The sequence below is a fragment of the Ailuropoda melanoleuca genome, chromosome 16 (genome assembly GCF_002007445.2).
Source record: "Ailuropoda melanoleuca isolate Jingjing chromosome 16, ASM200744v2, whole genome shotgun sequence".
Lineage (NCBI taxonomy): Eukaryota > Metazoa > Chordata > Mammalia > Carnivora > Ursidae > Ailuropoda > Ailuropoda melanoleuca.
In genome coordinates this window covers 2,090,955-2,106,102 of record NC_048233.1, presented here as the reverse complement: position 1 = coordinate 2,106,102, position 15,148 = coordinate 2,090,955, and the positions used below count along the sequence as shown (strand labels likewise).

Genomic DNA, 15,148 nt, shown 5'->3' with positions numbered 1-15,148 from the left:
TTGGGAAGTTTGGCCCTAGCTGGCCTGTCACTGGGGAGTCAAAGCCACAGTGACCGTTAGCAGGCAGGGACTCCTGTCCTTGGCTCAGAAACCGTGCTCCCCCCCCCCACCATGTGTCCTCAGTTGAACCTAGGAGTTGCAGAACCAGAAAGATTTCACAGGAGCTTGAGGAAAAGGTGTGGCAGAAGTGAGAGACGCTGGTGTGAGGAGGGCATCCTGGGGGGGATAAGAAGTGTCACCCGTTGGGAGACAGAACTCGGCTCTCTGGCAGTGGAAACGTGTAAGGGTGTATGTGGGGCAGGCGGGAGGAGCGGTGGTGGGAGGGTAGATGTGGGGGAGGGACGAGGACCACAGGGAATGGGGGCAGCTCTGACTCCTCAGTCCCCAAGAAGGACTGGTAGGTGGAGTTGAGGATGTTTGCACAAGGAAACCCTTTGAAGCTCTTCTCTGGTCCTCCCCACTCTGGACCTGGTTCCCTCCCCTCCATAAAGCCATTAGCTTCTGGTGCCGGCCCTATCTCTGCTCCATCTCTCTTGGTTCCAGTCGGTGCATTCACAGACCTCCTGCCCTGAGGGACGGGGAGGATTTATGGGGGGTAGAAGGTCGAGGGGGAGGGGGCATCCTTTAGAGGAGGAGAGGTCTGTTAGGAAAGTAGGGTGTGGGGAGCTGTTAGTCGGCCGCGCTAGAGGCCGGATCATTTCCGAGCTGGCTCTGCATGACAAAGGGGAAGGAGCAAGTTTCTTCTTTGATCTGCCCCCTGCCGGCCCCACACACCTGCCTGTTGGTGCTCCCGCCCCAGCTGAGACCTCAAGAAGGAAAACCAAAAGGGGGTGGGGACCAGGCTGTGGCCCAGCTTCCCTGGATCCCGTTCAGGCCACCTTCCTCTCTTGGTGGCCCCAGGACAAAAATATCTCCTAGGCTGATGATGCGAAGCCCCTGCCGCCCCCTCCCGGAGAGCCCGGAGACCCAGGGCCGCGGGAGCCCCGCGGTGAGACGGGGTGGGGAGGGGGCTGGGAGCGCGCGCCAGGGTGTGCGCCGGCGTGTAGAGTTGGAGGTGTTAAGGGGTCCTGGGAAGAAGATTCATTGGAGATGTGGGGTCACGCCCTGGCTGGAAGCTAGGGGGGAAACGAGGTGGGGGTGAGTGGGAGGAGGCGTGTTTTTATAGATTTGCTCTAGGATCCAGAAGCAAGGATTTTCCGTTTGTTCCCAAGGGCTGGAGGAAAGGTGCTCCTTCCGGGATATAGGCACCGGTGTGAGTCACAAATAGCTTAGGCGAAGATGCGGGAAGCTCTTGAAGTACAAGGGAACGGGTTGCTGGTTCTGGAAGATGCGTCCTCCACACAGACCGTTGAGGCCAGGGCTGCAGACCAGGAGCTCACTGTTGGGGTCTGTGCTCCTGGCCGCCCCTCTAGGGCCACAGTGCAGAGGAGGGGAAGGAGGCCACCTAGGAAGAGACCACCTCACCCAAGGGAGCTTTAGAGGCACATGGCATTTCTCAGAGAAGTTGCCCTGTGAAAGTGCAAAGTCCTTGCCCTTCTGTCTGCTCTGTTCCTGGCAAACAAGGGCTGGGATGTGGAGACTTCCTTGGAGTGAGAAGGGTACAGACTGGGAGGGACAACTCCTATTTGGCTGTAGGCTAATCCAAGTCACCCACAGTTCTTAGCCCATGGACAGCTCTGGCTGGAGTGAGACGTAGGGAGGAGTGGGTGATGCCCTGGTTCTCTGGGTGTTCTGGAAGGACAGGTGTGCGCTGCAGCAACCGAAGCATCTCCCTTGATGCTACCTGGAGCAGCTGTGTCCTGGAAATGACTTGTTTTCATTTCTCTTTTCTGGTTTCTCGGGCTCATTTTTTCCTTTGGAATGAGGTCCTGGGTAGGGTTCCCACAGTTTGGGGTAAGAGACACAAAAGCGCTCCCCTGGTGAGAAGAGTAGCAGTAGGAGATGGAGGATGGAAAGAGGCTGAATCTCTTTGTGGGGGTTGCAGACCTTGACCTTAGACCCCCCCCAGCTCATCTTTGGCGAGCCCCCCCCTCCTCCTCACCCCCTATCCTGCCTCACTGGCTGTACCTCCACATTGATTCTCCCTCCATTCTGTCTTCTCCAGGGAGCCCCATTTCGGAAGCCGACCGCCCCCGGGGTCTTCCCAGGGCACTGGGGAGGGCGGAGGCCGAGGCCCACCATGCCCAGCCCGCTGCTGCTCGCCGCTGCTCTGCTGTCCAGCTGGGCCCAGCTTCCGGCCGAAGCCAGCTCCTGGTGGTGAGTGAGAGGGGCTGAGGCCCTTCTCTACAACCTACGCCTCCTTTGGTAATTAAATGTGGAGAAGGGTCACCGTGTGTTGTGATCATCCCTTTATTCGTAGGAATCCTAAGAACCACTTTTATCCCAGGAAAACTAGGACAGCCTTTTCTCTCACAAGCCCCAGAGGTAAAGGTTCAGCGAGGACGAAGGATTAGTTCGTTTGGTTTTTCCCTCTGATCCCGTCCGCTTTCCCTTTTCCGGACCTTCCTCCATCCCCACGGGCTGTTAGAAATGGCTCTTGCGTTGCCACTGGATCAATAAGAATATTGATTTCTTTTTTTCTGGCGGGGGCAAGGAGAGCAGGATTCCCTTTTTATACGTCTGATGACCAGATGAGAGGTTGAGATCTCGATCTGCAGGACCGTTGTGTGGCTTTCTTTTGTGTTTTTAAGACTATTGTCATGGCCAAGTCAACCTGGAAACGGCTGGCCCTGCCCACGTATCTTGCCTGGTCTGGCCCCGCTCACATTCCTACTCAGCCAGACGGGGCATCCACAGTCTTCGCGTCTAACTGAACACTTCACTGTATCTGGTAGAGGATGAGCCAAAGCCAGAGCCCTGAACGGACAGAGCGGGTTGGGGGATTTGTGGGTGGGATATGGAGATGAGAACATCCAGACTGTGCTGTGATGTATGTGAATCGGCTTCCGTTTGCAAGGCATAAGGGCAGCCTCCTTGAAGGAATTTATTGCTTTCCAACACACACCCTGCGCTCGGGCTAAAGCAAATGAATCACCCGTACTCCCTGAATAAGTCATGCTCTCTCCAGTTGAGGTTTGGCTGTTTCTGTCCTCTGCCTGGAATGAATGTCCCCTGCCCTCTCTGTCCCCCTCCTCTGGCTGCCTCCCATCCTTTCAGACCCACTTCACAGCCTGGCCATTGCCTCACAGAATCTTCTCTCCGTCTGTAAGCGTTCTTTCTCTGCCTGATCACTGTGGACCCAGAAGCTCAAGTCTGGCTTTGGCCCTTGACATTGCCTGTGTCATCTGCATCTGTGCCTTGGTTTCCCTACAATGCCCTTTGAAGGCAGGACCTCTGTTTTAGGAAGTTTCCTTTTCAAACCCTTAGCACAGTGCCTTGCACATCGAAGGAAAGCACTTGCTGACTGGTGAATGAATGACTTCATGCTGCACACAGCATAGGCTCACCCCGTGGCCTTTTGTCCCCTTTCTGGATCTTCACTGTAGGTCATTAGCTATGAACCCGGTGCAGAGACCCGAGATGTTTATCATCGGTGCCCAGCCCGTGTGCAGCCAGCTTCCTGGGCTCTCCCCTGGCCAGAGGAAGCTGTGCCAACTGTACCAGGAGCACATGGCCTATATTGGGGAGGGAGCCAAGACGGGCATCAAGGAGTGCCAGTACCAGTTCCGGCAGCGGCGGTGGAACTGTAGCACGGTGGACAACGCGTCTGTCTTCGGGAGAGTCATGCAGATAGGTAAGAGCCCACCGACACATGGCCGGCTAGAGCAGCCGGCCTCACTCCCAGGCCTGGCACTGAGAGCCCTCGCACATGTCTGGGTAAGCTCTCCGAGGCTTGGAGCGGTGTGCAAGGGGAGGGGGAGATGCACACAAGACTCTCAGACGCCTGCGCCACCCAGCTAGCATTCGCCATGCCCTCCGCTCCCAGCTTCACCCCTTCTGAGGCAGTCAGCGGGCGACTCCTCCGGGAAGGTGGCCGGACAGCTGAGCTGGGTCTGAGTGGATTCATGGACGTGCCCACTGCCACCGCCCTTTGTCTCAGCACGGGGTGGGGTGGAGGGGTGGGGGTTTGACAGCATTGGGTAGAAAACCGAAAATTGCATCCCTGAAAGTCTAGATGATTTTTGCCTCTGCCGTTTGGACCTTGAGAGGGAGAGAGAGAGAGAGAGAGGGAAACTTTGGGCCAAATTGGTGATAGCTGTCATTTACCTGACTCAGATCCAGTCCTGGCTTTTTCATTCCAAAGGGATGTGTGTGAATGTGGGGGAAGGGGAAAGACCCATAAGAAAGATGAGAGGCCACCTCTTCCTGGATTCCTGTCCCTTCCCCTATCCCCTGCTCTCGGACTCTCTGGCTGCCCTATTGCTTAGATGGAGGTGTGATCTGGGGTCTAATTGTTTTAGGTCCTTTTGAAATGCAATCCTCCCCTCCCTGGCAAGAAATTGAGAAATCCGGCCCTATTCTACTGGGTCTGATCCCCAGGGCCATAGAAGGAAGGTGTTAGGGCACTGTATTCTCCTGTCTCCCATTCTCCAAAAGTATTTCCCCTCCAAGGATGGAAGGCATTTGGGAGTTACCTGAGGCTGAGTTTTTCCTGAAGAACAATTTTAGCAGCAAGCAGGGTATGAGGAAGGGCCCCTACCTCCTGACCTCTTTCCCCTACCCATATTGACAAGTGAGGACCAGGGGAAAGTATGCTTTGAATCTTGCTGCCCTCGTCCTTCCTTTAGTATCAACTCAAGGTCTAGACAAGGAGTGTTCCTGCCACAGTCTTATTGGGCAGCTTTCCTAAAAGAATGGACTTGGAGTTAAGTGGGAATCATTCATAATTTATTGATTCTTCCCAAATACACTTAGTATCTGGTAAAGTCTTAGCAGCACTCCCTGTGCTGGGTTCTGGGTGAGAAGAACAGGAGGACCCCAGGTGTAGATAGAGGCATCCACAAATTATTTTCAGGGAACTAATGTCCCTTTGGGACCTAATGCGGGCCTGACGTGGGCTAGATTCTTTTCGTGTGTAATTTTGTTTGAATGAGGGGCAAAAAGTGAGCTTTACTTGAGGAAAGGAAGGAATTAGCAGGAATGGAAATGCCACTGGGTGCCGACTGGCTTGGGGGAATGACTTGAGCAAGCCAACCCTCCCATCCTCTCTGGACCCTATTCTGTTAAGAACGGAACCCTCTGCTTGCCTTATTTTCACAGTTTCTTTTTGTAGCTTCCCTGAAGACTTATGCTACCTGGGGAGCTATCCTCCATTCATACCCTGGGGCCCAGAGTGGCTCCTGGGGAATCCTCGCTCCCAGCTCTCTTGTCTATACCTGACTTCTAGGAAAGTCCTGCCTTCTTTGAAGCTGCTGCAAGAGTCCACCACCAGAGGGCAGCAGAGCAGCTTGGAAGGAGGCAGTGGCCCTTCGCCCTGCCTTGGTCGGGGCGCATGGGGGCACCTTCCTCGTAGTTGGGTGGAACTACTGTGGAACAGAGAGAGGGCAGGCTCCTGTCCTGCTGTCTCCTTGGAGGGGGAAGATGCTAGGTCTCTCTAGCAGCTCCATGACTGTGGGTTTATTAGCCCTTATCCTTGAGATGGTTTGAGTTTCCGTTTAGTTGTTTCACATATAGAGAAGGAAAGCACTTGCTAAATGTGTCGAGTGAATGACTTCATGACCTCCCACCTTGCTTGTGCATTCTGAAGCCCTTTGTTATGTTTTGCTGGCTGAGAGTAGCACTCGTAGTCTGTACTTACCAGAGGACCCAGTTGCTCTCCAGGAAAGCAGAGCTGCCCACTCTCGGTGCCTAACCCTCGGTGCCCCCAACCAAAAGCGTCAGAGCTTTTGGAGGGACAGCTGACCCACCTGAGGACAGCTTGGGATCTGAACCCATCACGATAGGCCAGGACTGTCAAAGCGTATAGTGTCTGCAGCATTATGCTCAGACGCAGGCACATTATTTTGAAAGGCAGTTCTGAGAAGCATGTTTGTTAAAGAACTGAGGAAGAAAATCAGACATATGGAGCCTGGAAAAGACAAAACATAAAAGGCCTATCAGTTGTTTTCAAATGCTGAAAGGCTGTCAAATGGGAAGGGGTTAGACAGCCGACTGCAGCATGGAAGTTACTGGGAGGCATTTTTCAACTTACTGTAAGAACGAACATTCTGGTGATTAAAGTCGTTAAAAGATGATGGGCTGGGTTGCCCTGAAAACCCAGCCCGCTTCGCTGAGGAATGCTGTGAAAAGGAAGAGTCACAGTGGGTGGGATGCTGATAGGGGCTCCTCCCTATCCCAGGCTGCCAGGTCAGGGGTCTGAGACTTCTCAGGAAGACCTCTCAGGCATGACTCCCTCGCAGAGGGCAAGAGGACCTCCTCCCTGCAAGCCTGTTGGTCACCCTAGCATCCTGCTTGCTCATTCTCCTAGTCTGACTACCCTTGATTAGATAGAGCCCTGGTCTCTGGCAGTGGGTCAGCACTGACTAAGATGTCAGTCCTGATGGCTGAATCATGAGTGTGACTTCCCGCCTCAACTGGGTTTTTCTGGTCCTGCTCCTAGTCCACATCTGACCAGAAGCTGACCTCTGGTTCCTTGAGAAAAACTGACTTGCCCAGTCTGGTCTGGTTGCAAGCTTGACCGTGTCCTGGCTAGACAATCAGGAAGGAGGACAAAGTGGGAGATCAGTCTAGACCTATTGAGGATTGTAGACTGCGTCCGTCTCCACCTGCCAGAACAGGATTAGGGGATGTCTGCTTCTTTTTTTTTCCCCAAAGATTTTATTTATTTATTTGAGAGAGAGAGAGCAAGCATGAGAGAGTGAGCGAGAGAGCGCACAAGCAGGGAGGAGGGGTAGAGGGAGAAGCAGACTCCGTGCCAGGCAGAGAGCCCAATGTGGGGCTCCATCCCAGGACCCTGGAATCATGACCTGAGCTGAAGGCAGACGCTTAACTGACTGAGCCACCCGGGCGTCCCCTCAGGGTGATTTGCATTTCCCTGGTGGCTGAGTATTATTTTTTATAAACATTTTTATGGAAGTGGAACGTGCATAATAGGAGTTTTTCAGTGGTTCACTACAGCAATAGAGGGGAACACAGTTCAGAGTGTCTACTGGAAGTGACCTGGACATTCGGAGAGATCACGCTGAGTGTCCTGGAGATGTGGTTCCCCGGTGCTCTCAAGCTGGGAGGCAGCGTGGATCCCGTGGAAGACAGAGGGAAACAGCGTGGATGATTCTGGATATTGTAATTCCGGCTCACTTCTCCTCCTAGTCTCTGCCACTGTCTAGCTTAGATAATGGCAACAATAAAAAAGACAGATGTGTGGCCCGTCGAGTGGTGAGAAATTGGCAGCGGTGAGCGAGAGGGTTTTGCTAGGATACAGAGTCCTATCGGTCCCATGATTTCTACTCCCGCTCATTCTGTTCATCCCATATGTCCCATAAACTCCTTAATGCCCACTCTCCCCTCCATTTAGATCTGCCTCCTCAGAATCTACTGGCTGTGTTCCCTTCCCTGGGATGGATGTCGGTGTGGGTCAGGGCTAGAGGGATTCATTCTAGTCTGTGTGTTCACTGGGTAGAGGAAGCAAATTTCTGCTCATTATCAAGAGACGTTTCTAACCGTTAGAGCCAGGGAAGTGTAGGGTGTTCCTCCTGACGCGGTTTCCCCTCCTGGGAGTGTTACAGGCCAGGCGGTGGTGTTGGGTGCGGGAGAGGCCAACGGAAAGAAAGGGCCTCCGTCGGGAGCTGGCATCCCTCACCCCCTCTCCCGCCTTTTCTTGCAGGGAGCCGGGAGACCGCCTTCACCTACGCGGTGAGCGCCGCCGGGGTGGTGAACGCCATCAGCCGGGCTTGCAGGGAGGGGGAGCTCTCCACGTGCGGCTGCAGCCGGTCGGCGCGGCCCAAGGACCTTCCCCGGGACTGGCTGTGGGGCGGCTGCGGGGACAACGTGGAGTACGGCTACCGCTTTGCTAAGGAGTTCGTGGATGCCCGCGAGCGGGAGAAGAACTTTGCCAAGGGGTCGGAGGAGCAAGGCCGAGTGCTCATGAACCTGCAGAACAACGAGGCGGGGCGGAGGGTAAGCTGGGGCTCCCGCACCTCCGCACGTGGGCTACCCAGCCGTTCCTGGGCCGCGGCCGGGCCACGAGGAAGGGGGTCGTCCCGACCACGGGGATTCTTACCTACAGGGGCCAACCTAGATGTTCGCATTGCCAACCTGATCCATTTCACGAGGCTCCATTCCCCAACTGGGCACCTGCGATTGTCATTTTTATAAACCTTGTTTATAGGGATAGGACAGCTGTCCCTAGAACACTTAGGCGCAGCCCTGTCATCAGGATTGCAGACGCTTGAAGTAGAGTTTTGTTTTGTTTTGTTTTGTTTTAAGATTTTATTTATTTATTTGACAGGGAACACAAGCAGGGGGAGCAGCAGAGGGAGAGGGAGAAGCAGGCTCCCTGATGAGCTGGGAGCCCAAGGTGGGGCTTGATCCCAGGACCCTGGGATTATGACCTGAGCCGAAGGCAGACGCTTAAGGACTGAGCCACCCAGGTGCCCCTCGAAGTGGAGTTCTTGTCTTCACTGACCCTCCTACGTAGCTCTAGCAGATAGGATGGTTGGAAGTTAAGGCTGTTAGACCTAGCGTAGGGCTTATGATTTGTGAGAGGTGCAGGTGACTTTTAGGAGCTGCTGTCATGCACATCCAGAGGCCTGATCCACAAGCGCGTGTCGGTGCAAGTGGCAGACACATTTCTACACCCAGAGCGCCGTGCAGGAGCTGAGTGGGAGAGAGAACCGTCTTTTGAAGGCTGTCTCACCAATCTCACGTGAGACGTGACTGTTTGTGACTGTTGAGTTTCAGTAGACACTCAAATGTGGGTTTTGAGGTGAGAGTGGTTTACTGCACGCGCAGAGCATACCTGGCCAATGGCTCTAGGCTTCCTTGATGGTGTGGCGGAGGGCACGTGCCTTCTCTGACTGCACCTCGCTCGTGAGGACCTCACCTCGGAGCACAGGCTCCATCTCCACTTCCCTTTGCTGCTCCTGACATGGTCTGCCTCTGCCTCGGGAAACGGAGGGCTCGCTCAGGCAGAAGCTCTGCTTGCTGCTGGTTCCGGGTTATCACATGTGGAGGGGAGTGTGGGGGTGCATCAGGGTCCCCCTTATAGAGAGGTGTGATGTCTGAATGCTGGGTGGGAGGAGTGGCTTCAGGCACAGGGCCGGGGGGACCACAGACTTCTTTCTGGGTGTGTTTTCTGCATCCAGGTCTGTGTTGAGGCAGCTGGCTCAGGGGCCCAGGCAAGATACTGTCATGAGACCAAAGATGAACTAATGAAACAATGGAGCTAGCAGTTTCTTGAAATCAATTCAGAAAGTTAATGTCGGTTCATTGGTGATTCAGTAACAGGATATGGATATATTTCTAAAGAAGTATTTACCAATTTAAAAGATTGACTCATGTTTCATAGGAGCATGTATCAAATCAGTGGAACTGAAATGGCTTTTCTATGAACCGGGGTCTGTGATGTTGGCTTGGTAGAATATGGTAGGCTGGTGTAAAGTTAGTCTCGTCTAGAGTGTGACATCACGTTGGAATTACAGTTGGATTAGCCCGGTGTCTTCCTTTCAGAACTCATATCCAGAGGCTAGGTGTGGGTGTGAGGGGTGGTGTTAATCTGGGGCAGTGTTAGGAGTTCTGGTTGTTGCTCTGGTTCAAACCACAGAGAACAGCGCTGCCTTGGATGACCTTCCATGCTGTGGGCATCTGGGGGCCACCTCTGTCCCCCAGGATATCCTCCTTCCTCTCTGCTTGGAAGTCTGCTTGTCAGTCTTTGGGGATCTAACCATGAGAGACTGGTAAAAAAAAAAAAAAAAAAAGGTTAAGACCTTCACTTTATCTCCCAAATGCCCAAATTCTATCCATTTTTTAAGATCCCAGTTCAAATACTACCTATTCCTTAAAATCTCCCTCATCCCCCATCATTGTGGTTTCTGTGCATCTGAACTGCGGTAGGTTATCTGCTCCCTTTTGAGGTCTGGCCTACTTCTCCTCCCACTGGCTGGAGCTTCCTGAGCACAGGTATTTCCTTCTACAGCTCTGTGCAACACTCTCTGCTGTCCTTGCGGGTGGGTGGGCGCATATGAATCAGGGCAAAGTTCCCATAGGAAGAGGTCAAATTCATGGAAGGCTGTTTCCTGTCTCTGCTCTGAGCTATCCTTGGGGCATAGCAGACGCTGAGATGACTAGGCATTCCTCCTAATCTGGGCTCCCTTTCAGTCACAGTCTTGACCCCACTTCTTCTGGCTCCTCATTTTATTGCCCTTAATTGTTTGTTTGTTTGTTCTGGCCCTTATCTTGGCCAACCTTCCTTCCATCTGCCTTGTTTCTCACTTACACACCTTCCCTGTCTTCCTCTGTCTGTCTCCCTGCCTTTGGGCCCCCTTCCCCCAGTCTCCACACCTCTTCCACGGCCTTTATCTCTTCCTCGGCTTCTGTCTGCGCCAGGTTGGGAATTCCTGTCCCTCTCTATTTTTTACCCCCTCTCCAAGGAGCAGGCCTCCGCCATCAATCACCATCTGAGGCCAAAGGTATTCACCTCCCACCTCCTCACACCTACACAAAAAAATTCCTTGAGAAAGACTAAAGTGGTGGCAGGAATTGAAAAGTCCCTGGATTTGTATTTTACAACCAGTTCAAGACTTTAAGTCATCTCTACACCCAACATGAGGCTCAGACTCCCAACCCTGAGATCAAGGGTTGCACGCTTCCCCGTCTGAGCCAGCCAGGCGCCCCAATCGATTTTTTTTTAATAGAATATCTAGGACCTGACATCTTGGCCACAGAGTAAATCTGGGGCATACTTTGCAGGAAATTTCTCTTGGCCTTTGCGAGTCTCTAGCAACCCCATTTTAGACATTGATGGCCAGAGAGGTGGGTTGATACTTCCTTGTCACTCAAGGGCTTAAGTATTTTCTAGATAAAAGCTGCTTAATCCTCCTGACATTCCTATCAGTTACCAAGCTCAGTCACACCAGGAGACCGTGCAGAAGAGGGACTTAGGGCTTTTCCAGGAGGCAAGATGTAGAACTAAGAAAATGTTTTAAAAATCAGCTTTTATTGCTTTTCCAGTTAGCAGGAAAGGCTAAAATTGAGATTTTTTTTCCTCCTTCTCCTGTCAGAAGAGCTTCTATATATCATCAATAGTAAAATAGTTAAGAATACAACTATTACGGCGTCTTTCTTCATAGAGGGGGGTGGAATGAATGTCTCCGTATTGAAGATCCGTGATGCAGTTTCCTCTCGGATTTGTTCTTACTCTGTGCAGTCTTCTTCAGCTCTCCTTCCTCAAATCCCCCTAAGTGTCGGCTCCCAGGAGAGATGCTTATCCTGTCCCCTTGGTCACTTAGTGGCAGGGTACACAGTTTTAGACCCTTAATGTTTCCTGCTTCCAGTAGCGCCAGATGCCTGGCCTCCTCTCCAAACCAAGGACCATTTCCAGAGGAATGTCGGGCCCCAGCTCAGACGGGGGGATTTGTGCCAGAAGAGGGTAATTGCAGACCCCAGTCTTTGAAGTGCCTGTTGGAATGGGGTGTTGGTTCCTTTATGCCCTGGGCCTGGAGCTGCCAGCCCACTGCTGGTGCCTTTAACCTTGGGGAGGAGCCTCCTTCCTTCTCTACACTAAGCCGTTTTTAAGCCCCAAGACTGGAGTGCAAAAGTACTAGTCATTCTGACTCCCTTCTGGGTGGCCCCGAAGAGATTACTGAGCCTCTCTGGAGCTTCAGTTTCGCCACCACAAAATAGTAGGGATAAGTCCACACCAGGAAAAAATAAAAAATAAAAAAACCAGGGAGAGTTTTGACAATAGTAATACGAGCTGATGACGGTGAAGCTATTTCTTGCACCTGCAGTGGTGTCGGCATGGCACTGAATAAAGACACAATCTGGGGACTCTTGAAAAGAAATCTGAGAGAAACCCTTGAAAAATGAGTCCCAACTCAGTCGGTGACAATGGCTGTGGCATAAGAAAACGTTCTGCAGCGGGCTTGCATTTTTATCTTGCCATCTGTACGCCTGGGCCGGTTGCCAGGGCCATTGGACACAATGCATCAGGATGCTTTCATTGAAAAGCACTTTGTAAGCAGCATTCTGGTCGACTCTTGCTTTTTAAAATTTTGATTTGGGATAACCCAAGTTCAGATCCACTGCACATTGTTGTGGTTCAGTGGCTTCGGGATGGATTTGTTTTCAGATGAATCACCCCTGTCGGTGGGCCCAGCGACCCGCTCTTGCCCGCCCAGGGCCCCACCCCCTTCCTCCCCACTCCGCCACTCCAGGGGGTGTCTGGGGTGCAAGAAAATGGTCTTGTTCACAAGTACCGTGTGGTTTGTGGTGAGGCCCCTATGACTCCGTGAACTTAATGACCAAATGTTAACACAGAAAAGGGGGCTGTTTAGTTCTTAGGGGATTTGGTGGAGTCATGGAGAGCTTTGGGCAAACCAGGGCTACGCCAGCAGTTTCTGTCGCAGGCTGGTAATATGATTGGGTTTTTTTGTTTTGTTTTCTTTTTTGTTTTCCAGCTGTACTCCATCTCATGCAAAAGCTGGACATGGTTTGTTGGTTTGTATTTGTTTGAGACTTTGCGCAAGATAGAAATAGCCTCTTTTTTCCTGATTGTAAAGATGATGTGGGTTATCATAACAAGTTTCAAGTAATAAGAAACGGACAAAGTAGGAAGGGCAAGGGCACCAAATGCCATCATCCTTGGAGCCGATCAGATATGAACATTGAGTCCCCAGTGTTTTTCCTCTTTTTTTTCTTTTTGTTTTTAAGATTTTATTTATTTATTTAGAGAGAGACCAAGCACACAAGCAGGGGGAGCAGCAGGCAGAGGGAGAAACAGGTTCCCCACTCAGAGGGATGTGGGACTCCATCCCAGGACTCTGGCATCATGACCTGAGCCGAAAGTGACGCTTAACCGACTGAGCCACCCAGGCACCCCTTCCCAGTGTTTTCCTATGTGGTGCTCCTTTTATCTGCTTTCAATGTGGGTAACTGAGCTTCCTGGAAAGATCCTTCTGTACCTTTGAAAAACGACTCCCCCCCCCCAGCCCTCTTCCGTGTTTGGCCTCTGGCGCCCCCAGCCTCCCTCCTGACGGCCCGCGGGGCGCTCCCTCTGATCGCCCTCTCTCTCCTCCCCTCAGGCGGTGTACAGGATGGCCGACGTGGCCTGCAAATGCCACGGCGTCTCGGGGTCCTGCAGCCTCAAGACGTGCTGGCTGCAGCTGGCTGAGTTCCGCAAGGTGGGGGACCAGCTGAAGGAGAAGTACGACAGCGCGGCCGCCATGCGCATCACCCGCAGGGGCAAGCTGGAGCTGGTCAACAGCCGCTTCAACCAGCCCACCCCGGAGGACCTGGTCTACGTGGACCCCAGCCCAGACTACTGCCTGCGCAACGAGACCACCGGCTCGCTGGGCACGCAGGGCCGCCTGTGCAACAAGACGTCGGAGGGCATGGACGGCTGCGAGCTCATGTGCTGCGGCCGCGGCTACGACCAGTTCAAGAGCGTGCAGGTGGAGCGCTGCCACTGCAAATTCCACTGGTGCTGCTACGTCAAGTGCAAGAAGTGCACGGAGATCGTCGACCAGTACGTCTGTAAATAGCCGGGGGTCCGCTCGTCTGGCCTGCTCTCCGCTCCGCCTCACAAAGTTTATATTATATAAATCTATATAAATCTATTTTATATTTGTATAAATAAAGGGATGGATGGTAAATAATTAAAAGAAGAAAATGGAAAGGAAAAGCTTATTTAAGAGATGCTGGAGATCTTGGAGGATTGCACTGTCCTGGTTCTCTGCTCCCCGCGGGTGGGGGGCCAGGGGCTTTCCCCCCCTCCCTCTGGCGGGGACCCTCAGGATGGAGGGGCTTGGGGCTATTCACTGTCTATGCACCGTGGCCTTGAGGAGACAAGTGGCGGTTAGGTGGAGAAGATGATTTTGTCTGGAAGTCTGGAGTCTTTGTCGCCTGGATGACTGCCCCTGACCCTGTCATTAGGCCAGGAGGCCCTGTGCAAGGTGGCAGGAACTCAGCTTACACCATCCGGTCTTCAGGATCTTGTCCAGAATACTGATTGGTTCCGGAAGAGGCCCGGTGCTTTCTTACCCTTTCACTCGTGTGCATCCTGGCAGAATCCACAGTTACAGGAATGAGCAGAAGTCCGATGTCATCTCTGACAGGTGACCACAAAGGGACCTGCACCTCCACAGACTCCCAGGCCTGTCTGTCCAGCGAGAATTACTCTCCCTCCACAGTTCATTAGGCCCTGCCACCGGTTCCCTGGACCAAGGGGAATGGGGGTCAATGGCCTGACATGTTAGGAGAGAGATGAACTGAATGGTTGTGCCTGAGCCACAGACAGCCAGGAGCGTAACTGGACCGAGTGAACGTTGCACTGTGCTCCCACAGGGAGAGGAAACGGGATGCTGCTGCTGTCACTTCCTCCACTACGGGGGTGGGGGGGTGCCCCGAGTGACAGGATGTGCAGCCAGGTCAGGCTCGGCTGGCCTGGCACGCTCTTTTCATCTCTGCCTCAGATGTACAGTTTCTCTCTGACATTAAATACCCTTCCCTGGAGTGTCTCTCCCTTTCCTTCTTTCGACACAGGATTATCTTTCATGAGTCTCCTTTTCTTTTTGATCTGATCCTTAGAACCCTGCTACATGGCACACGTGTGGAGGAGGGTAAGGAAATGGAAACTTTTCAGGCCTCTAGTCTGATGGTTGGAGACAGAGACAGAATATTATGAGAATTAAATAAGGTAAAGCATTTAAGCACTCCCAAAGGGCCAGCACAAAGTTAGATACTCGTAAATGTTAGCTATTACCATTACTATTACAAACAAAAGAATTCAGAGATTTCAGTTCAAACCTCATGGTGACCTTCCCTTCTTCTCCCACCCTACAGCCCACCCGGTCACCCCTGGTTTGTTCACTGGGTCCTTGGTAAAGCACAAGGTGGTGGGGACGCTCTCTGCAGGCTTCTCTGTGTTGCCATGTCCAGTCTCAGACTCCAGAATCTGGAGCCAGGAGAGAGAGGAGGGCAGAGCTCATGGAGGATCCACGAAGGGAGATGTTCTTTTCTAGAAAGGGAGGAAGTAGTTCCTAGGACACGTTGA

General features: G+C 52.7%; 1 protein-coding gene across 3 annotated transcripts in view; it reads left to right on the top strand.

Annotated features, from left to right (window-relative positions):
• The window catches only part of WNT5B (Wnt family member 5B), a 28,108-nt gene extending 13,400 nt beyond the window's left edge, over positions 1-14,708 (top strand). For 2 of the 3 annotated variants that reach the window (XM_034645036.1, XM_034645035.1), the window contains exons 2-5: positions 2,105-2,256; positions 3,486-3,733; positions 7,763-8,055; positions 13,179-14,706. In XM_034645036.1, the coding sequence (XP_034500927.1) occupies positions 2,180-2,256; positions 3,486-3,733; positions 7,763-8,055; positions 13,179-13,637 (1,077 nt within the window). In that variant the 5' untranslated portion in view covers positions 2,105-2,179 and the 3' untranslated portion in view covers positions 13,638-14,706. Of the gene's footprint in view, positions 1-2,104; positions 2,305-3,485; positions 3,734-7,762; positions 8,056-13,178 lie in introns of those variants that run through there. The other variant, XM_019793742.2, reaches the window with a different exon arrangement.
• Positions 14,709-15,148: the final 440 nt, after the last annotated feature.